The 22632-nt window shown below is 40.6% G+C and overlaps 1 protein-coding gene across 6 annotated transcripts in view; it reads right to left on the reverse strand.

The window, feature by feature from the left end:
• Positions 1-22632, reverse strand: part of CEP290 (centrosomal protein 290) — a 118121-nt gene that overhangs the window by 57379 nt on the left and 38110 nt on the right. For all 6 annotated transcript variants that reach the window (XM_019514830.1, XM_019514827.1, XM_019514828.1 and 3 more), the window contains 12 exons: positions 21190-21292; positions 19615-19845; positions 18410-18583; positions 16547-16658; positions 15987-16192; positions 13344-13495; positions 12059-12170; positions 10798-11253; positions 4462-4626; positions 4079-4186; positions 3856-3990; positions 364-630 (listed from right to left, as the gene is read on the reverse strand). In XM_019514830.1, the coding sequence (XP_019370375.1) occupies positions 364-630; positions 3856-3990; positions 4079-4186; positions 4462-4626; positions 10798-11253; positions 12059-12170; positions 13344-13495; positions 15987-16192; positions 16547-16658; positions 18410-18583; positions 19615-19845; positions 21190-21292 (2221 nt within the window). The remainder of the gene's footprint in view (positions 1-363; positions 631-3855; positions 3991-4078; positions 4187-4461; positions 4627-10797; positions 11254-12058; positions 12171-13343; positions 13496-15986; positions 16193-16546; positions 16659-18409; positions 18584-19614; positions 19846-21189; positions 21293-22632) is intronic.

The raw sequence follows: 22632 nt of genomic DNA on the forward strand, positions 1-22632 counted from the left end.
CTACAGCTATATTCACTCCCCCTTCCCTCCATAACTGCTAGATGAACATCACCATGACCTCCTATAAGCACAGCATTTTGATTTTTTTCCCCTAGAAAAGTACATGAAAAACTATGCAAATCTGGAACAATATGACTAGTCCATTTGCAAACTTTACTTCCCGATTCTGCTATGTTAAAACAATTCCAAACAAGACAATTTGATATATAAACTCTGTGAATACAAGAGGATAGAAAATTGTTCTTTACTCAATAAGAACTGCATAATAAAGTTCTGGCTAGGACTGCACCAAAAGTGGACTGGGCAAAAAAACTCAAGAGCTGTAAGCAAAATAATACAAATCAATGTAAAAAGTGTAAATACCTCTCTTGCTTTAGCAAGAAGATGCTGATACTTTTTCAAGACTTCTTCCTTCTGATTTAATCTTGCTTGCATATTTTTAATGGTTTGGTGGGAAACTTTCAGAGCATGGTGGCCTTCTGAGTCATCGTCTTTTCTACCTAACTCAGCTATAAGCCTCTCTCTTTCTGATGTGGCAGGTAATCGAAGTCTTAGTTCATTTATAACTTTATCTCTTGACAAAATATTTTGTTCTGCTTTCCACAGAGCAGCTTCCTTCTCTTTCAGTTTCTACAATAAAGGAAATCATTATCGCTACAGAAATTGATACTAAATTTTTTTTTAAATTAAAATGCATCAAAAAAGGCCTAAATTTAACAACAAACTAAATATGCTGTATGTTCAATGTTGTACACTTGGAATTTGATATATATTGAAGCAAATCACTCTCCAATTTTTTTTTGTTATTAAGCTTAATTTTCACACCACAACATACTGATATAATAAGTTTGGTAAGAGAAACGGTTTAATTTAGTGTTTTCAAAAGATTACTATACATAAATTGCCAAATGAAGGTCAAAGTGAACTGCCATGAGCACAGAATGCTTTTGGTGGGTTCTCTTTTTTATATTTTTGAAAATGTATACATAATGAAATATGGGGAAAAAATGGAAAAAATGCAAGATTGAGTTCACTGTGTTGTTCACATACATGCATTATATATATGTAGTGTTTGACTTAAAAACAAAGAACACAGATTTTTAATTTGGGGCCCTATCTTCTCATCAGTAATGTTACTGGTTAAATATTAACAAACTTAGTTTTCACTACAGAGTTCTAATTAACTCTAATTAGCATTTAGAAACCTCGTTTTTTTACAGTCCCAGAACCTTGATTTACTAAATAAGCAATCAGAAATGTTTCCAATTTCTCTCTCTAATTAGTCCTAAGGGAAAATAATTTACATTTAATGATAATGACAGAATTTTATACTCTGAGGGTGTATTTACACATGCTATTAAGGCAACAAAATAAGCTCCAGTTTGCACTGGAGTCAGCTGCTCTCAAACACAGCATTTACACATGCGCCCAAGACTGCAGCACTTTGAACCAGGGCAGAGAAGCCCAAGGCTGACAGCAGGTTCAGGGGGGTCAGCCCTGAGTTCCAGGTATGGCAGTGGTGGCAGAGGGGCTGGCTGGGCCACAAGGGTCCTAAAGTGCAGGGCTAGACAGCAGGCAGGCCCCCATGCTTTAGCAACCTTGTGCCTCAGTCAACCCATCACCATCTACACGTGCATTCCGGTGCATGCAATTACTCCACCGTAGGATACTACTGTCTTTGACAGTATTATTATCCTACAGCAGAGTCAGTTAATTTGTCGCACCCTGATACAGGTGCACATGTAGACTGTGACACTTTACTGCAGAGCTAATTAGTAGGACTGCAAAGCTTTGGTAGCTGATTCAATTCGGAGGAGGTTCAGCCCAATTCAGGAACCGAATCTCTAAATCCAAATCAACTGGGAGACCAATTAAAAGCTCCAAATCTATTCGAAGCATCCAAATCAATTCGGAAAAGCTTCAGAAAAGATTTGGCCACTTCATAGATTCTGCCATAGACTAAACAAGCAACTGACACAGCTGCCTCCAGCTGCTAAGCCGGTTGGGGTTGGGGGAGGGGGAGAAAAGCGTTGCGGGGGAGGGAGGGCATGGGACTAGGACAAGCCGCCCAGCTGGGGCGGGGGATACATTACTTGGGGAGGGGGCAGTGGGGTGTGGAATGCGGGTGCGGCAGTGCTGGGAGTGGGAGCTCTGTCCTGCTGCTGCTTGCCAAGCCAGGACCAGGGAGGACACACGAGATATAGGTGTGGCTGTCTCCAGGAAGAAGGGGGCAAGTGGCAGCAGAGCAAAGCCGCTGCTCGCAGCACTGCCAAGCCCACAACCCACGCACCTCTCCCCACCACGCTGGGTTGGCAAGAGGCAGCAGGTCAGAGCCCCCACTCCCAATGCTGCTGCAGGCAGAGTAGTGCTGGGAGTGGGGCTGTGCCCTGATGCAGCCCAGAGCAAGCTGAGCCTGCATCATACTCCCACCCTGCGCCAGTTGGGCAAGCGGCAGCAGGGCATAGCTCCCATTACAAGTGCTACCGTGCCTGCATCCCATGCCTCCCTGCACCAGCTGGCAAACGGCAGCACCGCCTGCCCCCCTGCACTAACTGGCAAGTGGCAACAGGGCAGAGTCTCCACTCTTAGTGCTGATGCGGGTGCGGCAGCACTGGGAGCAAGGGCAATGCTCTGCTGCTGCCCGGAGCGAGCTGCACCTGCATTGCACCCCCCACGCCCCGAGCCAGCTGGGCCAGGCAGCAGATGGGACCAGGCAGAGGAGCCATGGGGGATTCTCCCGTGGTGTCCACTGCTGGGGCAGAGGCAGGCACAGCTGGAGGAGCCGCAGGAGAAGACCCCATGGCTGCCTTGCCTGGCCCCGGCCTCCTGGCACTTAAAGGAAAAGAAAAAAAAAAGTGCCGCACTGACCAGCTCTGGTAGTGGCCATCAGGGCCCCTGAGAGCTCACGGCAGAGCGCCCCTCACACAGCATGGGGCAGTGGGAGGCTGCAGGGATTGCCCCCCCCTTGGCACCCACGCAGCAGCTGTTGCGTTGTGTGGGTGCAGAGTAGCTCAGCAGGGCGCCACTTGCTGTCTGGGAGCTGAGGCAGTCAGCCGGAGCCGAGCACTGCTCAGCCCCAGTGACCCCAGCTCCCAGACAGCACGCAGCACCCTGCCAAGCTGTACTGCACCTGTGCCATGGGGCAGCTGCTAAGCAGGTGCCAGGCAGGAGGTGGGGGTTGCAATCCCCTCTGCCTCCCCACTGTCCAGTGTTGCATGGGGGGGGCTCTGCCACGAGCCCTCAAAGGCCCTGATCCCTGCTGCTGCAGCTGGTGAGTGCGGGGGGAAGCTGGGGCTCGACAGGGGATGGGGCTCGGCAGGGCAGCCATGGGGGCTTCTCCAGCAGCTCCCCCAACCCGGGGAGAGGCAAGCACAGCTGGAGGAGCAGCATGAGAACCTGCAGCCGCCCAGCCGTGCCCATCTCTCCCTGGCCAATCCTTATCTCCAAAACAGCACCAAATCAGCATCCTAACTCCAATTCCAATTCAGCCTAATCAAATGGGGACAGCGATTCAAATCACCAAATCGAATCACTGTTCTCTGAATTGGCTGAATCCAAATCTGAATTGAATACTTCCCTATTCACACAGGCCTAGTAATTAGTCAACTCCACAGTAAAGCACATGTGCAGATGTACCCTGAGTGAAATACTCTAATAGGATTAGAAGTTTTTTGGTTTCTTTTGTTCATAAAGAGCAAGTCAAGTGACCTTTTCATATGTTAGATATTGAGCCACTCACCGCAGATACTCTTTTCTTTTAGTGCCTTGCAAAACACATCAGAAAAATTCAGGTAAATATATTTACTCTTTGTTATGTGCACATGTTCTTTTTTATTAAATTAACCATCTAATTACCTCTTCTAATGATTTGCAGGTTGACTGAGTTTCCAAGATTGTTCGAACATGCTCCCTAATTTTTCTCAAAGCTAGTTCAAGCTGCTGTGGAAGGGGCAAACTAGAGTCTGGAATGGATCCTGTAGCCTCTTCAACCTATACAAAAAGAATAGACACAAACATTATTTTCTTTGACAAGTCTAATCATCAATTAATTATTAATTTAGTCCATCAGCATAGGTACCTTTCGAGCAGTACTAAGGATTTCGCTTTGCTGACGTTCATATATATCCAGCTGACGTTCTAATTCTACTTCTCTCTGATCCCAGGCCATCTGTCGCTCTTCATGAAACTGCAAAAATGGATTTAAAAGAGATTTCAAGTGAAATCACAGCCCTCATTATCAATGAGAAGTTTACTCCTAATTTCCAGACTGTAAAGATTGCACACCTACTTTACAAAATTTGAAAGCAATACATCTCATCTATAACATATCTGAACACGATTAAGTATACAGTTAGGGCATTTAAGCAAAGGGTGTTTTAAAATTGTAGCAGAAGTATTTTAACAATCCTTTATGAAAGGAAAAGAATTTTTGTTAGTTGAATATAGTGCAGATGTTTATACCTTATTTTGCTGTACAATTTCTTCTTCCAGACTGTTGATTGTACGTTCATACTCAGAAATGATATTATTCAAATATTTCATCTCTTCTTTTTGCTTGACTAATTCTCGATTCAGTTTAAGTTCCTGGAGACGAAGCTCCTCCATTTTCATATGCCATTCAATTACCTGAAAAAGAATTGTACAAACTGATATAATAATTTGTCAAGTCATGAACTTTTAGATGTTACCTGTAACTGCGATGCTGCAGTATTTGTTTAACCAGCAGGAAGGAAACATAACATGAAAACATCTTCAGAAATGGTGGATAACCAGACAGGTTTATGTACACTGAAGAGAGCAGGTAGATAAATGTCCCTATCCTCCCAAAGTACTCTTTCAAACCAGAATAGTTGCAGTAGATCAGTATTTATTCTCTATAAAAAGGCTAGTTTCCATATAAACTGGAGTCCAAAGTGGATTCTGAAGAAGACATCTGTAGAGACAGTTCAGCCTCTACAGATGTGGACTAAAATGGTCCCTTGGGCCTAAAAGGTCTAGTTGCCTTGACATAAGCAGGCTAGAGTGCATTCACAGAGCTAGTATACGCCACAGGCTATGTTATTGTAGACCCTGTTTTTCTATGCTGGTCTGATGCAGCTTGTTTTTCTGCAAGAATCTGATGATAAAAATGTTTGTTATGAATAAAAGGGGTTGTCATGGTGCATTCCGCCCATTTCTGGAGCAGATGGCTCCTGGTACCAAGAGGGGAAAAATGATAAAATAAGTCATAACCCAAGTTGTTGATGAAAAATGGAAAACTGGCTGAAGGACTATAAATATTAGACCACTTTCCCTTAACCTTCTCTCTTGCCTCCCCTTTCCCTTCCCCTCCTCCCCTTCCCCTTTCTTTCCCCTCATTCTAATGAAGCCTAAGAACTGAAGACATCTGACCTCCCTTCAAGGAACCTGCTCTGAGATGCCTGGCTAGCTTTCGAGATGTGTATTATTAGGACTGGTAATACACCACACCATTATTTGCTTGCTAAGATTATATCTATATGCATGCTTGGAGTTAATGCTTTATAATGTTTAATAAAACTGATTTATTAGAGACAACTGGGTCCTCATTTGGAGAGAATAAAATAGATTCTCATTTGGAGAAAACTGAAGCATACTGTCAAGTACAAGTTAACAACAGTGCTGTGTGCACACCCGTGTCTGTGCCCCATCCAGATCACTCGAGCCCCCCACATAGGAGAAACTAACCTTGAATTGAATATAACCCAGTGCTATGATGTCAAAAAAAGATACCGTACCTATGGTAACGAGATAAAAATGAGGCCTCAAAGTAATTAGCTCATCTAAAACTGTAAGATCAGATTAATGTGCTGTGCTTGCCCTCTTGTGACCAAACAGGCTCAGTACCACCCAAACGAAAAGAAATGCCCCCCATCCTGGTGGCTGGGCTGACAAGATGAGAAGAGCCTGCGCTGAAACCTGAGCAGACAAAGAAGAATCCGTTTGTAGTCATGATTGGCTGACACAGAGTAAAACCTGATAAGAAAAGTTATAAGAAGTTTCCCTGTCCTTTGTTCGGGGAGACCGCCATTCATCAGTAACTCAAGCTGGACTCGTAGTTACCCCCGGGCTGATCACCCGTCATCTCCCGCTGACACTCCCCAGGCGTAACTACCACCCCCGTATCCGTACCAAGTAAATTAGCTTGCAAGCTGCCGAGCTGCAACCGGGAACAAAGTGTAACTTGTAATTCCTGCGTTCCAGTCACCATCATTAAGGGACGTAAGTCAATAAATCTCCTTTTTATAACCATATACGTCTCATGCCTTCCTCATCCCATAAATCCAGATCTGTCACAAACTGGAGGGCGCTGCATAGCCCCTCTCAGTGCGGGACATGGCGTCACGAACAGGATCTGGTGTGGATGAAGGAATGAAACAGCGTGAGTTAATCCGCTGCTGCCCGTGGACGAGAGGAGTGCGATCACTCTCGAATCCTGATGATCTATGGGCACATATAACATACCACCAAGATGCAGGCTCCTTAGCCAGCGATGAGATCATGGGCTACCTCTCACTAACAACCGGAGGGAAGGAGTGCAGCATGAGTTTGAACCCCGCAGCGTTTGGCTGCGTTATGAGCCACCCGACTGTTACATTCTGAGCTTGGGAGGCATGCGGAACATTGAGCCTTGCATGAGCCAAGCCAGTGGGTGTGGCTAATCCGACCCCAGTGCAAGAGTTTGCTCGGTGTATACGCTGTGCTAAAGAAGGAGGAGAGTCAACACTTCCCAACAAGTTTAATTGCCCGAACCTGAGAGAAGGGTCGTGCGGGCAGGAACTGTTAACACAGTGCCGCAAATCTCTTGGGTCAGACGCGTGCACTGCCACTAAATGGAGTGGCCCGAAGTGGGATAAAGGGAAGATGATAAATGTCCTGTTCCATACGGTCTCTATTCTACTGCATGAGAATATTGATTTAGAAACTCAGCTTGAAACAGCAGTACGTCAGCACTTGGATGCGGCTGGACATCTCCCGCCCGAGGGATAGAGGAAAAAGGAAAGCGAACGGAAAAACTCAGAAACTAAACCCCAGACCCTGCCTGTAGAGGAGCAGCCACCTCCATCAGCACCCCCTCCTCCTTACATTTCTTCTCCCGCGGACAAGGCAGAAGGATTGTATCTGCCCCTCCCCAAGCAGTCATCTGACCCGGTGGAAGCACTCCCTGTAATAGTCACTAAGACTATAATAGATGGGCAAGGACAGCCGCGTACCACCACTACGTGGCGCACTCGCACATAAACAGAGATGCAAGAACTGATGAAAGAGACTAACATCAAGCCGCAAGAGCCTGTAATTGCCTGGCTCGGCCGAGTCATTCAAGAGGCAGGCTTTGATTAAGCTGATGTCCAAAAATGTAACATCCTCATACTCAATGGGTCGTGGAGTAGGGGGCAAGTGACTGATCCCACTCATCTAATGGCCAATCCAACGTGGCCCATACCCCTACCTGCTGCTATCACTCAAGCCCTGGATAACAAGAGCTACATCTGGCACACAGGGTGGAAGCCTAATGGCTATGACCCAGAACTCTTAATAAATGCCATCACCAGGATTTCTTATTGCACATAGAATGCAACACTGTTTCCAAGAGCAGGGATAACCCCAGCACAACAAATTGGGCCGTGGCCACATCAATTCGTAGACGACCCTGGCTCGCTGCCCATCACTCCCAGAGCGATCGAAGCTGCCATTGAAGTATATGGTGGTTCTCACAAGCTGTCATTACGGCTGTTGCTTACTGGGTCAATAGGCTCACCTCTCACAAGCCTGTTAAGTCTTATCCACCAGCTACATAGCAGCCAGCAAACTGATATGCAACAACCACAAGCGCTGCCAGTATGTCCCACCCCCGTACCTGTCCCAGCTTCACGATCAACTCCTCTTTGCCAAGATGATAGGAAGGAGCGAACACCCCGAGAACGCACCATGTTTGGGTTTCTACTGAATAACTCCAACCTAAGCAACAGATTCGCAGGCTAGGAGATGAAGGTCAATAACATATCGCCGAATGTCTTGGATTCAACTGAACATCTGACGACCAACAAAAGAAACTGAGTGCAGCTATCGATTCTGCAGCAACCGACGACCTGCGACCCTACAGCCGCCTCACCGTCGCAGACACCACAACTGACTTACTAGGCGCTTAAAACAAATATAGTAAAGCTAATGTCAATATACAGCTACTTGTTGTTTTTTCTCTTTTCTTCCTTTTTAGAACTATAATCCCCTAACTACCAGTGACTCGATGAAGATGGGCCTTCTTCAGCTTTTCGTGGTCCCTTTTGTGACGTATGTCTGCCACGAGTCACCCGTCACCACCAACAACACCTTCCTTAATGCCATGTCGCTCTTAGCTGCCAAGTGTCTACTATCAGCTGATGAAAGTCATGCCAACCGCACTGACTATAGACTGTTTTTCACATTTAAATAGTGTTGTTTTTCTTTGTTTTTAACTGTTTCTTATACTAAGTTGACTAAAACAATTCATAGTTAGTAGCTTAATTTTTTAGTAAGTTTTAGTATTAGCATTTATTGTTTATGTTGAATTTTACAATGACTTAAGTGCAAAATAATGCATTTATCTGTTTTTGTATATACCCGCTTGCCAATAGTAAAAGAAACGAGAGACGACGACGGTGAACTTTAGTGTGTGTATACAGCAAGGGGGCATGTCAAGTACAAGTTAACAACAGTGCTGTGTGTACACCCTTGTCTGTGCCCCATCCAGATCATTCGAACCCCCCACACAGGAGAAACTAACCTTGAATTGAATATAACCCAGTACTATGACGTCAAAAAAAGATACCGTACCTATGGTAACGAGATAAAAATGAGGCCTCAAAATAATTAGCTCATCTAAAACTGTAAGATCAGATTAACGTGCTGTGCTCGCCCTCTTGTGACCAAACAGGCTCAGTACCACCCAAACGAAAAGAAACCCCCCCCCCGTCCTGGTGGCTGGGCTGACAAGATGAGAAGAGCCTGTGTTGAAACCTGAGCAGACAAAGAAGAATCCGTTTGTAGTCATGATTGGCTGACACAGAGTAAAACCTAATAAGAAAAGTTATAAAAAGTTTCCCCGTCCTTTGTTCGGGGAGACCACCATTCATCAGTAACTCGAGCCAGACTCGTAGTTACCCCCGAGCTGATCGCCTGTCGTCTCCCGCCAACGCTCCCCAGGCGTAACAACCACCCCCGTCTCCATACCGAGTAAATTAGCTTGCAAGCTGCCAAGCCGCAACCGGGAACAAAGTGTAACTTGTAACTCCTGCGTTCCAGTCACCATCATTAAGGGACATAAGTCAATAAATCTCCTTTTTATAACCATATACGTCTTGTGCCTTCCTCCTCCCATAAATCCAGATCTGTTATGAACCGGAGGGCGCTGCATAGCCCCTCTCAGTGCGGGACACATACTTTAATGCAATATCAACCCTGCTGTTTGCTCTCTCTCAGTTTGGAAGGAGAACTAGATACCACTGGTTCTTAGTGCAACACACCCCCCTTAAAAAGTTGAGGAATGGTGGTTTAAGCTCCTAATGTATAATGCAGTAAGAAAAACACTTCTTTTCTTTAAGCCCCACAAATCCTCACATGATAAGAAGGCAGTGGGGTTCCTGCAATAGGCTGGGATGAGGTTTGAGGAGGGGGTACTGACATCAGCACTCAGAAAAGCAGAAATGATTACAGTAGGAACAATGCATGATATATTGATGCACTGTGTTTTATTGATGAATAGTTTCATAGATGACTTATCAAAGCTGTGGCTCAATTAAATTACATCCCTTGCATCTGCATAGTTGGGACAGAAGATTTCAGGAATTTGGTATCTTTTCCAAAGTGAAATTAAATTTACAAAACTACCAAGAAGCATTTATATACAAGAACTACAACTATTTGAAACAATAACTAACTCATATATCACTAACTGCTCTAAAAGCCTTGGAGACTGGTTTAAAAATTAAAAATACCCAGGTCATTATAATCACCAAATGAACGAAAATGCCTGTAAACACAGAATGCAATACACACACACATACATGCGCGTGCGCGCGCACACACACACACACACACACACTAATTTGCAACAAGAAAGACTGGTGCTTATCCAGTTGAAAGACAGTTCTACTAAGAATGACAGAACAGTTACCTGAACTAAAATTTGTCTAGACAGTTGCGTTAATTTCCCTACTTTGAGACCCCACCTACACATTGCACTGAAGGCAGTGACAGGTAAAATATGGCATGCAGGCTGGATATGGCCTGCCAGGTCATTCTATATGGCCCATGCGGCCCCTAAAAAAAAGTTAGAAAATTAATTACCATCTTCCCATTGCTACCTGTCAAAGATGACAAGGCACCAGCAGCAGCAGGACCTAGGAGCTGGCGGCATGATCCGGTGGCAGCAGTAGCAAGGCCCACCCAGCCCTGCCCCAACCCCCTGCTCCCTCCTAGCCCCCATCTGAAAGCTTCTGCCTAGCCGGTAGTAGCCGAAGGTATCTGGTAAATAGTGGAGAGGTACCTGGGGAGTCAGATGTTAGGCAGGTTATAATGTGTCATAAATCCAATGTCTATATTTAGTCCATGAGTTTTTGTATCCAGTAGGTTGATGAAGTGAAGGCTGATGAAATGAAGTATTTGAGTTGGTCTAGTAAAAGATACCAGATTTACCCAAAGAACCTTGTCTGCCTATGTCCTTAGACCAACACAGCTTTAACCTATACCCCTGACATGGCCAAATTAACATTTATTTGAGGATATAACAAGCAATCATACCTTTTGTGCTCCTCTTGTATCTTTCAATGTGCCTATTAACTCTTCTAAACCTTTTAGCTTTAACTCCATCTCGAGTGCTTTGTTTTCTGCATTTCGACGTTCTTCTTGGGCACTCTGAACTTCTTCCATGATTTTCAATTTGTCATTCTGTAGCTGAACCATGGTTTTAGAGAATTTCTCCTGTTGTGCCAAGGGCAGAGCACCACAAAACTGTCGTCGCAGAGACTGCACTGTCTGATGTAGATGTCTGACTCTATGTCTCCCTTCTAGCCGGGCATAATATAATGCTTGTTCTTTGTCATCAAGCTTTTGTTCCAGGCGTAAATTACAGATCTCCATCTTTTGAAGTTTTAGTGTAAGTGTCTCTACCTTCCCCACAGCAGTGGACTCACTAATTTGAAGGGCTACAATATGCTGATGTAGTTTTGCAATAAGTGCTTTTTCATCCGACTCTGCCTAGGGACCAAAAAATATAGCACAGACAATCTAAGTATATAAAATCATTCATATAAAATGAAATACATTTCTGCATGCACTTTAAATGATTAATAAACTATTGCAGAATCTCCTGAAAACAAATAAATAAAAAAGTTTTATTGTATTAAAGATGCATATAACCTGCATCTTTCCCCTAAAAAACAGCTGAAGAAAAATGGGGTATGCATTACATGCAAGGAAAATGGGTAATAAAAACTGACAGGGGAAAGGGGCTGAAGGAGTGGCTGCACTAATTGCCACACCGCTGGGAGCCCTGGAATTAATGTTTCCACTGCCTCTTACTTCCCCCACCTCCATCGCCAAATGTCCAGACCTCTAGAGAGCCTTCATCCCCCATCTGTGCGCTGAATCGGCCTCACACATGGAACTGGCCCATGCCTAGAGACAGCACACCAGAACCGACCCAGAATATGACCCCAGGGCTGGTATGGCTGTGTCTGACCAAGTGTGCTGGTTCTAGAACCACATATTGGGTTGAACCCAGTGTGCTGGGTTCAGGGCTGGTGCATAACCCCCAGTCCTGGTGTGCAACTTCCAACTCTGACACACACACCCCCAGTACTACTGCATGGCCCCTGAGCTTCAGAGACCCCAGACCTCAAGTACTTACACTTACTCTAAGGTAAGATCTTTCTTTTTCTGTCTTTGGGTCCTTCCCAATATAGGGTGCATGTTATATTTAGGGGTGATAAAATATGGTATTCCCTCCCTTAGAAAAGTATAAATTAGTTTTATGTCTCCTTAAATGCAGACTTGATCATACCTGAAAGTCTAAAACCTGCATTCTAAGGGATTCAACTTCCTTCTCTCTGGATTGCTGGCGTGCCTCTAGTGCTGCAACCTGCATTTTGGCAATATCAGACACTTCTCTTAACCTTAGACAAAACAACAAAGACATTGTGCAAATTAAAAATAGTAAATACTCCATCAAGAAAAATGGTCCAGTTGTCAATAAAATATTAAGTTGGCCCATACAGGAGGTCCTGAAGAGAGGCACTTAAGGCACAGTAAAATGTTTAATGTTTTCACATGTTCTATCATTTCCAAGTTGATGTCCCCACTTACTACACCATACTATCCCTGTTATTAAAACTGTTGCTAATTTCCATTCATCCATACCTTCCAAACATTATTCCAATAAATGCACCTATGTATAGTCTTACCTAAAAGTGCTAAAGGTTAAAGAATTTTTTGTGGGCCATTATCTTTTATTGACCAAACTACATATTTGAGAGGGATCTCGACAAGATTTCAGGTATGAAGTAGAAGGTTGTTCGAGGCCTGAAAACATGGAAATCTCATCCAACCATGCAGCTGGGCCAATAAAAGATAAATGTCCACAAAGATACTGTCCCTCTCACATATTTTGTGAACAATCTTGGATACAACATCAATCCAACACTGCTTTAAAAAATAAATTGTTTCTCCCTCCCTTATTTTCATAAACACACAAATACATTTTATTTTGCTCTAGTTCAAGCTTGTCCCACAAAAGTATTTTGGAAACAAAGCCGAGCTTTATTGGCCTGATCCTTCTCATTTCAGTACTGTGATTAGCTACAAGCATCTCCAATTAATTGATTTTTACAGGAAAACATCCTGTATAATCATCTTATTTAAAAAAAAAAAGAGAACTCTTTATAAAAATATTGTAACGCCTGTATATGGAACAGAAAGAACAAAGACAAGCGTGCATTGGCAGGGAAGTAATTTAGACACAGACACCAATGCCCTTATAGTCATAACTGCATCTGTAGCGTAGGACAGAAAAATAGTATTTTAATTCCTAGGCATGTAGTCAACCGTATGCATATACTATACTATAGATAGTAAAACTGCTACAGAATATTTATAGTATATCTTTCTGACTTCATTCATAAGGTTCACTACATTTTGTTATATACACACACCATATATTAATTCTATATTTAACAGAAAAAGTATTCATTTTTATATACAAACACACAAAACACACACTGCTATAACTTAAATATTACTATAAATACTTTAAAACTTATTGCAATACTAAATTGTAGCTCTTTACTTACTTGGATACTTCTGTTTTTAGCTCCATTTCACTCTTCTCTAGATCCATTATTCGTTGTCTATCCGCATCACTTACTGCCTTACTCACACTGTTTGCCAACTCATCTCTTAATGTTTGTTCCAACTTTTGTGCCTCAAGGTTAACTCTGGTAAGCTAAAACAAACTACATTTGCTAAGTACATTTAGAATACACATGTAATATTTTTAGTCAATACAAAGTATAACAAGTTAGTTTAGCAAAATTGTTTTCTTTTGTTTTATTTCTTTTCTTCCATTTTAAATAGTAAACTTCTTGTTTACAGAATTGCACACAAGTAGAAGTAGCTATATAGGCATCTATACATCAAGGCATTCTAAATTAAAAACTATTTTTTCTCTGCTTACAATTCATGAAAACAGTGGAACGAAAACAAGCTACCTATACATAATATATGGACTACAAAAGAGAACAGGACTAAACTCCACAGAAACAGGCCTTTCTTTGTTATACATCTGTAGAGTGACTAGGCCAATGAGGCTGGTAATACAAAGAATAAACTTACTGACTCCTAATAATATCATTATAATAGTACTGTTAGCAAGGATTTCCATACTGAAGTGACTATTAATTTTGAAAACCCAGGGCTAGACATCTTACTTTCTAAAAATCTGACCCTTGTAAGTGCTCTGCACTTTTTGGAATTAGGCCTCAAAAAAGAATCATAGCTGGTCATAAAAAAAATAAAGCACCTAAAGTTACTAGCAACCTTTGAAAATTAAATAGATTGGACAAAGACAGATATCTATAAGACCTTAGGTGGCAATGCAAAATGGCCTGGAAATGGGTTTACTATAGGTAGATCACGCCAAATAAACTGTAGTGTTTTTGTTTGTCTGTTTGTTTGCTTTTTTAAAGATAAAGGAACTGAGCTTCTAGAGAAAGGGTGCAGACAGACAAAAATATAGAGGAGGAGAGAAGGGTTATTACTGCCTATAAGCATGTGTCAGCTGATCAGTTGCAGCCGTTTCATGTCTGCTCTATCCCCACAATAAATAGAATTTTATCTGAGGCAGTTTATTCTTTAGAAAAATAGCTACTAAAATTTCTATGGTTTAGCATCCATTTACTTTGGGATAAAACAGGCATGTGAAACAATTACAACAGATCAGCTTGACATATGGTATGTCTTCCACTTTATTCATAAAACTGTTTCATTTGCCCATATCCAAAGGAAGTATGATATAGGTCATCTCTCTATGCTTCAGAAAACACGTGGTATAATGAAAAATATTTGTGAAGATGGAGATTATATTCCAAATTGTAAAATAAGTGTGAAACTAGCTAAAGATGTCAACAGATACTGTTAAAAGGGCAGAGGAAGATTAGTAGTGGAGGTCCTCCAGGATCAGTCAGGATTTTTTGTAATATTTTCATAAATAACCTTGGCATAAAGGATAGGAGTTTGACACAAAGTTAGGAGGTATTGTCAATATGGAAAGAAAACTGAAATATCATACAGAAAGAATCAAAAGAGCCAAATAACTGAAGCATGGTCAGCCATGTTCAAGAAAGATAAAAATCACACATATTTGTGGAGAAAAGCTACCAGAGCGATCAAGAGAATGTACAGTCTATTATACAAAGGGTGGAAACAGATGTCACCGTTGCGCCTCCATAAAAATGTTATGGTGGCACAAAGTGAAAGACATCCCTAACTTAAAAGAGGTTATAAAAATATGGCTGCCTATAATAGCTGGGAGCTGTATCCAGTGGCTCTGGAAGTCCTTTCAACTCTGTCTTCCCACATTATGACTTGTATTTGACGTGCCAGACAATCATGTGGAAAACTTCCTGGAAAAAACAAGATGGCAGTGCTTCAAGAGAGGAATTACAAACACTACAAGTGCCATGAACGGGTGTTACATTTGAACTAGGAGAAAAGCCTTTCTTCTGGCAGAAAAAAAAAAGTGTACAGGCAGGTGCTCAAGAGCTTTTTTACAGAAGAGAACTGGCTCTTCTGCAAAAAGTTGGATTGGATACTTACCAGGAAGATCCCCCTCCTGCTGATCCAACTCAAATGGTTTTACACTTCTTTCTGGTGTGGACACCCACAATATCCCATAATTTTCCACTTTCCCTCCATTCATCCAAGGACAGAGCGCTGTTCTGCAGCAGGAACCTGCCACCAGGGGAGAATGGCTCCCCATCTCTCTAATCAGCTGATTGGCAGGACATTCTCCCAGGACTGGAAGGAACCTCCTGGGACTGCCTGTGGCAGCTTCTACTGTTCAGCAGCTGCCAACTTCAGTTGACAGCCTGTTTCTTTCCCAGACAGGGGAGAGGTCTGGCTGTCAACTAATGGGTGGTGGTAGCCCAGGGAGAAGTTCTCTAGTACCCTCCAGCTGGTGAGCTCTCCAGCCCGAGGGCTGGAATGCATGTATGCTTCAGCTCCTGAGCTACTTTTCTATGGGTAAGATTCAAATATTACTGATAAATAAATGAATTATGATTAAATAAGTCCACTCTTCAAGCTAAAGTGTATTTTAAGTAGCTATACTCAGAGGTCCGTAACTATCAGAGCCATTATTGATATAGTGGGTTTCATCAGTAGATAAAAGGTGCATTTCTACAGTTTAACTTACAGACTGTACATCTCAAGTTTACCTCAGCAAATTTTGTCTCCAGTTCAAAGTTACGTTCTTCCACTTGTTTTAAAGTATTCCTTAGGTGTTCATACATTCGTTGAGAATGTTCAGCTCTCTGTCTTTCATTCAGTTCTTTCATTTCCAGCATGGTGATTTTTTTAGAAATAGAAACGATCTCACTGTTGGTTATTGCTTTTGCAGCCTTGTCCATGGTATTATCACCCCCTGTATTCAACAATATTTTACTTAGGAGATATACAAGGATTTTAAAATAGAGAAATAAAACACAACTTCTTAGAGAGTATGAAATACAATAGGATATATTTGCTTTACTAAGCTAAACTGTACCAGAACACCTACATTAATTTCCGTACTAATAATTTCCCCAAATGAGCTAACCAGCCATACATTTTGAATGTCTTTTTGTTTTTATAATATACGCTCTTAAGTCTCTGAACGTAGGAGACAGAAAGACTACTAATGGGTTTATTCTAAAGTCTTCTGAAGAGTCATAATTCTACTTCTTTACATAAAAAGTAGACATACTGTTCTTCATATCTTTAATACTGTTATACCTACCCAATTTAGTTGTTTGCTCCCAAGCTTGTTCTATGGTATGAAGCTTTTCTTTTGCAATCTCAAGTTCCTTATTTAATGAACTTATCTGTTCCTTCAAGGATGCATTCTCACGCTGGTAACAGGGAAGAGTAACAACAAAAAAGAATTCAGCAACATAGTAGTGTTGAGGATAGTTAAATATTTTGCATAACTTGCGTAATAAGATGAACTATGTAAGGTATCACGTTCCTATAAAGATAAAAATACCTGGCTGTGTCCAGGGCCTGTTGTATATTTCTGTTATTTGTTATTACCATGCATATTTATCAACACTTATGTTCAAAGACTAATCTTTTATGCTAGAAAAGGAAATGTAAATGATTACATAAAGGTTAAAATCTTCAATTTTTTTTTCCTTTTGCTACTTTAAAGTTCCTTCTCTCGTCCAAATGATGGCTCATACTCAACTCATAATTAAGCCAATGCAACAAATCCAAAATTTCATATTGCATTTTTATGTCTTTAGTTTTTCAAATATTTTTTACCTTTTGATCTTTCAAATTACAGAGCTAAGCATAATAGATGAATTTCTATCTCTAGTAGTGAAAATGAAGCTTAAGAAACTTCCACTCTGTGGCTACTGACTACACATTCAATGGACCAAAACAAATATCTGCAGCAACTCATCAGTTAGTCAACCTTGCATATGTCGTTTTAACTTATTGCCACCCATAGAAAAGTTCATGGAGATTTCCCTGAAATATCCCATCTAATGTGAATGAAGAAAAGAAAAGAGTACTGATTTGGGAAGATGTCCAACTTCTAACACTAGAGACCTTGGTAGGCTTTATTTTATTTTTTTTGGAGGAGGGTGAGAAACACTTGCAGTAATCACCATGATTTTCTCAGTCCCATATTTCATTTTCTGACTATATTTTCTAAATTAAAGAGATAGGATTTTGCAATGACTTCCTTCCTGCTCCTACCCCTTCAAATCTATCTTTCTGAAAGACTACTACACACAGCATACTTTAAGAGACTAGTATCACAAGCAGCACCTGGCTCTGGAGCTAAATACACTTATTTTGCAGTAGGAGATTATCTCTGGTAACTCAGTGTTTATGTTTGAGTTTATCTTTAAACACTAAAGACAAATTATTTAATAGTCACTGTGGGAAGAAGTATAATTTTTATTCTGGGTACATTTGTTCCACTTTTCTCATGAGCCTAAATACTGCTAATTATGCTGAACTCCCCTTCTATTGTATTGTGCTTAGCAAACATAGAGCTTGTTATATTCTGTATAGAAATACACCTTGAACAGACTTTTAAGACTTAAAAAAAAGCATGAGCGTTTTGACCAGTAAAAGGAAAATCTGGAATACTTTAGGTGTATCTCAGAGAAATTAACTGAGACACCAGATCATAAGAAAAATACAGATGGCAGAAGACAGGCCCAGGATATATGGCTACTTTATCCTTAACAGCACAGCACCTGCAGGAACTTCACTGACAGCGGCTGCACACAATCTTGATCATTTACTAGCACCCACAGAGAGGCAAGTATTAAAGTTTGGTGGTCTAGACTTTCCGTCTAGATGTTTACTACAAATATCAGAATATTGTTTATCTGAGATATTTCTGAAGTTTACTGCTGTCCTATAAATGACGGCCATCTTACTCCAATCTCTTCTAGCCCATCATAGATTCTTCACTGTGAGAAGCTCCAGCAATGGAATTTGAATATGAGTGAGATAGGGGAGAAAAAGCACAATGCTGAGGCTATAGTGCCACCTCTTAGAGAAACAACAGGGGACAGTCCTTCAAATTAGAACTAATAGATACAGCTATTGCCACAACCAGAGAAAAATCACATAACATTACCTCTAAGTGTTCCATGTTAGTTGTTCTCTGGACAAGCAAGTTATCTTTTTGTAACATATCTCTGTATTTAGCAGTTAACTCATTATACTGCTTATTAGCCAGATCTAGCTCAGATAGAGGTACACTGCTATCCAATATTTTTTGCAGAGCAGCAATCTTAAAGTTTGCCATTTCCTATGAAAGTAAATATAATACTGGGTTACTGGCACTTGTTGAGCTTTTTTAAAATGCAGTATTACACTTATTCTTTAAAAAATAAAAATAAAAAGGAGAGATTAGTGAATGCTGTTTTAAAACAAGACAGAACATTTTACTAAACTTTTCAGAGTTTTCAACCCCTTTCAGTGCAATGAAAATATTTTTGAAGTACTCATCAAATGAAGTGCTGGAGAAATTTGTATATAAACAGAAAAATGTACTAAAATACCATTATTTTCTATTATTCCAATTTTCTATAAAAAGTAATTATAATGCTCAATGTATAAGGACAACACACATAACAAATGCAAATGCTTACTTATTTTGCAATTATACTGACTGATAATATCAACATTAGTTTCAAGGGAGAATTATTAATAATTATTACATTTTAAATCTTGCCACTGTTTAAGTACTCAAGAGATTTCAAGTATAGCTTTTAAGATATTATGAATAGAAGAAAAAATAAGTTAACTTTATAGAAAACTAAACATTTGAATCATGTAAATGACAAATGGAAATATAGAAATATCAACTTTAATACTAAGTATCTAGCTGTTTGCCCAGCATGGTTAAAGATTTACAACAACATGAAGAGAGGGTCACACTGAAAATCCCATCCCTAATCCCAGATCTGTTCTGGGGATGCAAACCTTTACCCTATCAAAAATGTTTAGCACTGGTTCTAGAATATTGTTTTCAGCCTACAATTTTGGTACCAAAAACATATGTATTATAAATGTTATTAAAAACTTTCTGATTTTAAAAGATGAATTATGAAAATCACTTTGCACATCTTATAAAGGGTACATTACATTTAAATGAAAACACTTTTGCTGAAACCAACTGTCTCCGCCCAAAAAAAAAATGCGGGGTGAATCAAGGGAATATCCAATGTCACATATCACAAAAAACCACCAAATTTATGGGAATTTTCAGAATGCTGTAGAAGGCAAAACAAATACAGCTACAAGACAAAAGAAGGATACATATATTGCTAGCCATGCCTTGAATCGCTGAAAGTGTCCAAACTTTTCTGTAACTGCCGTCTCCATCAATGTTAGTTCAGCTTTCTTTTTCTCATTTTCTTTTCTAAGATGTCGCTCCATTTCAAGTATCGTTGTATACTGTCTTGTCAGTAACCTTTCATTCACTCGTAGGACTGTCATTTTTCTACTGTTTTCTGCAAGTAGTTTTTTGGTTTCATCACCATCCATTTGAAGTGCATCCATTAAATTCTATAACATAAAATATTAGTTTAAGTTACATACAATAGCTTCTTCTGACAATGAGAAAAATCGCTCAGTGTGGACTAATCCTTCTAGCCCATCTCAGCCACTGCCAGTGTAGTGTTAATAACAACATGAAACTGAGTAGGTCCTGAAAATTTCAAGGCTGCTTGTAGATGCAAAGCAACACAAGGACTCTTCGTAAAGGTGCAAAACATTCAGCAAAGGCTGATTACACCTCTTCATAACAACACAAGGAACATTAGTGAGGTGTAAAAGTTAGAAAGCAGATTGTTTCTGCACAAAATAGCAAGTACAGTTAATTTGGTTTTAAAAGTACCTTCAATGCTGATATCAGTAAGAGTTGACAAATGAGCAGTGCCATTTGCACAATTTAAACTGTTGCCTCCAGAAGTCTTAAGCAGTTTATATTGTTCTACTGTTGTACTCACAACCAATGAAATGAATGTCAGTAAACTGACCAGAACTCAACACTTCTCAGATACGCTTTCCTTGTTGATATGTTTTACTACTTCAGTAACATACTACCTCGCATATCCATTTGTCTTGATAGTGTTAGAGTGACGTTGCAGCCATGATGGAGCAGGAATTATGCAAGAGGCAAGTATTTCATCAGGTCAGATGAATATTTTGCATTCAAAAGCTTGTCTATGCCAATTATGCAATTGGCCCTGTGCGCCGCCCCTACCCCCACCACAAGGCAGCACCTTAACAAATCCTTGCCCCATTCTTCTTGACTAAAGAGGAAAATATTTAGATTTACAGTACCAGAAAAATCTTAAGACACTGTAGCCTCAGTGAACTACAATACACCTTGATCACATCAGAGCAAAAAGCAAAATTCAAACTTCAGTTGACAAGTTTTTTTGAGCTTAGAATGACACAACTACTTCTTTAAACATTATCCTATCATTAATGTGTGAAGGACAGTTAGGGGCTAACTTGCAACAGAAGTATTGATGCAGTTTTAGTCATATAATATCTCAATTGTATATTCACTTGTGTTATTTTTGGCTTTTACTGGAACACGAATGCAGATTCAGCATGTGTAAGCAATTATTGCTAAAAACAACATTGTCTTATGGGGTTGAAATCTGTTTATGATGTTACTATTTTTGCAAACCATTTACATATACTACTACGACAGTGTGTAAGATGCACTATGAATTCTGTTACAATTCACAGTAATGCTTGTATTTCATGCTAGATACCAACTTCTCTGTGACCTTGTGCAAAGAGCATAACAGAATTTTTTTCAACTCCTATACTGCAATCTCTGTTAACACTAAAATGTACCACATATTAATTGAAAGCATAAAGTGTCCTGCTTACCGCATATTCCTTTATTTTAACAGCATCCTGTTCTTTTTGTTCTTCTAGCTTTTTCTTTTCTTCTTTCATCTTTTCAGATTCGTTTTGCCAACTTTCTTTTTCACTAAAAGGAGTAAAGAAGCTTTGTTCACTTATTTTTGCATGAGAGAGTTTAATATTCTTTAACTTATACACATTGGCCAGGTTACAGACATTACACTTTTACTGGTGTACTTGATGGGAAACCAGTCTGTACCCAGTAACAACTTTGGTGCACAGACTGGTTTAAAAAAGTGGCAGAACCCAGGCTAAGATTCCTGCCCCCCCCCCACACACACACACTCCCCCCTCCTGCTCCAGGGCAAATGCGTGTTCTGTTCACTATTAATCTAAACTATGCCACTTACAAAAAACAGCATAACTTAGATTTACTCCACCTCAGGCTTTGTTAATGTCTGTACCTAGCCTTAGATTTACGCCTTCAGTTGTCTTGTAATAATCACCTTGAGCACCTTTCTACAAAGTGGCTTAAATTAGAAAACATTTTGGTAAGACAAACATTTTCATCAACAAAATTCATCAATCATAATATCTTCTATGAGAAACCACCGATTTCAGTCCCTTAAAGAATGACACTTTCCAATTACTTGTACCTTGTATGAACATGGGAAAAAAACCCATGATATTTTCCAAGTATATTAGACTGGGCAGGTGTGATATGGGCATTTTATGTAACACATGAAAAATACGGGGGATGAGAATCTGTTCTGGGTAAATAGCAAAGTTTTTGTCAGTGATTTAAACATAAGACAAATATTTCTTGGTGGGTACCCTAAACTACAGGCTGCAGAACATCATGAGACGTCTCCCTCAATCCATCTGTTCTACCTTGTATAGAGCATTTAAATATGCACTGAGCCAGAAAGAAAACATGGCAAAGGGAAAACTGTCAGCAATATTCAATTATTTATACAATGAACAATAACAACAGGGCACACTGAGATCTCCAGTCCATCTGTACCAAGAATGACAGTGTGGTTAGACTACTCCACTGGAAGGTGGGAAAATGCAGCTTCAAACCACATGGCAGAGGAGGTAATTTAAACTGGATCTCCCACATCCTGGGTAACCATTTTAATTACGGGGCAAAGGGCAAAGCACCTCTTCTTTCTTTTGTGGCAGTTTTATGAATCTGCCTTTTATTCAATCCAAACCACTACATATTTTAATTCGGCAATATTTTCAATTATTTATATAGGACTAATGAGAAGATTCATGGAACCTTTTTTACATTTTATACTACTGATCAGTGTTAGTGCTAGCTTGAGTTTGGAGCAGTCATACTTCAGGCCAGCAGAAGCCTGAAGGACTGAAAGGTAAGAATCCCTTGCTCCCCCCGCCCCCCAAGGCTCCCCCATTTCCCCTCCCCACCCACTCCCAGGGCTCCTCTGCTGCTCCTCAGGG

Source organism: Gavialis gangeticus, unplaced genomic scaffold (genome assembly GCF_001723915.1).
Source record: "Gavialis gangeticus isolate Ggan-Ray unplaced genomic scaffold, GavGan_comp1, whole genome shotgun sequence".
NCBI classification, from domain to species: Eukaryota; Metazoa; Chordata; order Crocodylia; family Gavialidae; genus Gavialis; species Gavialis gangeticus.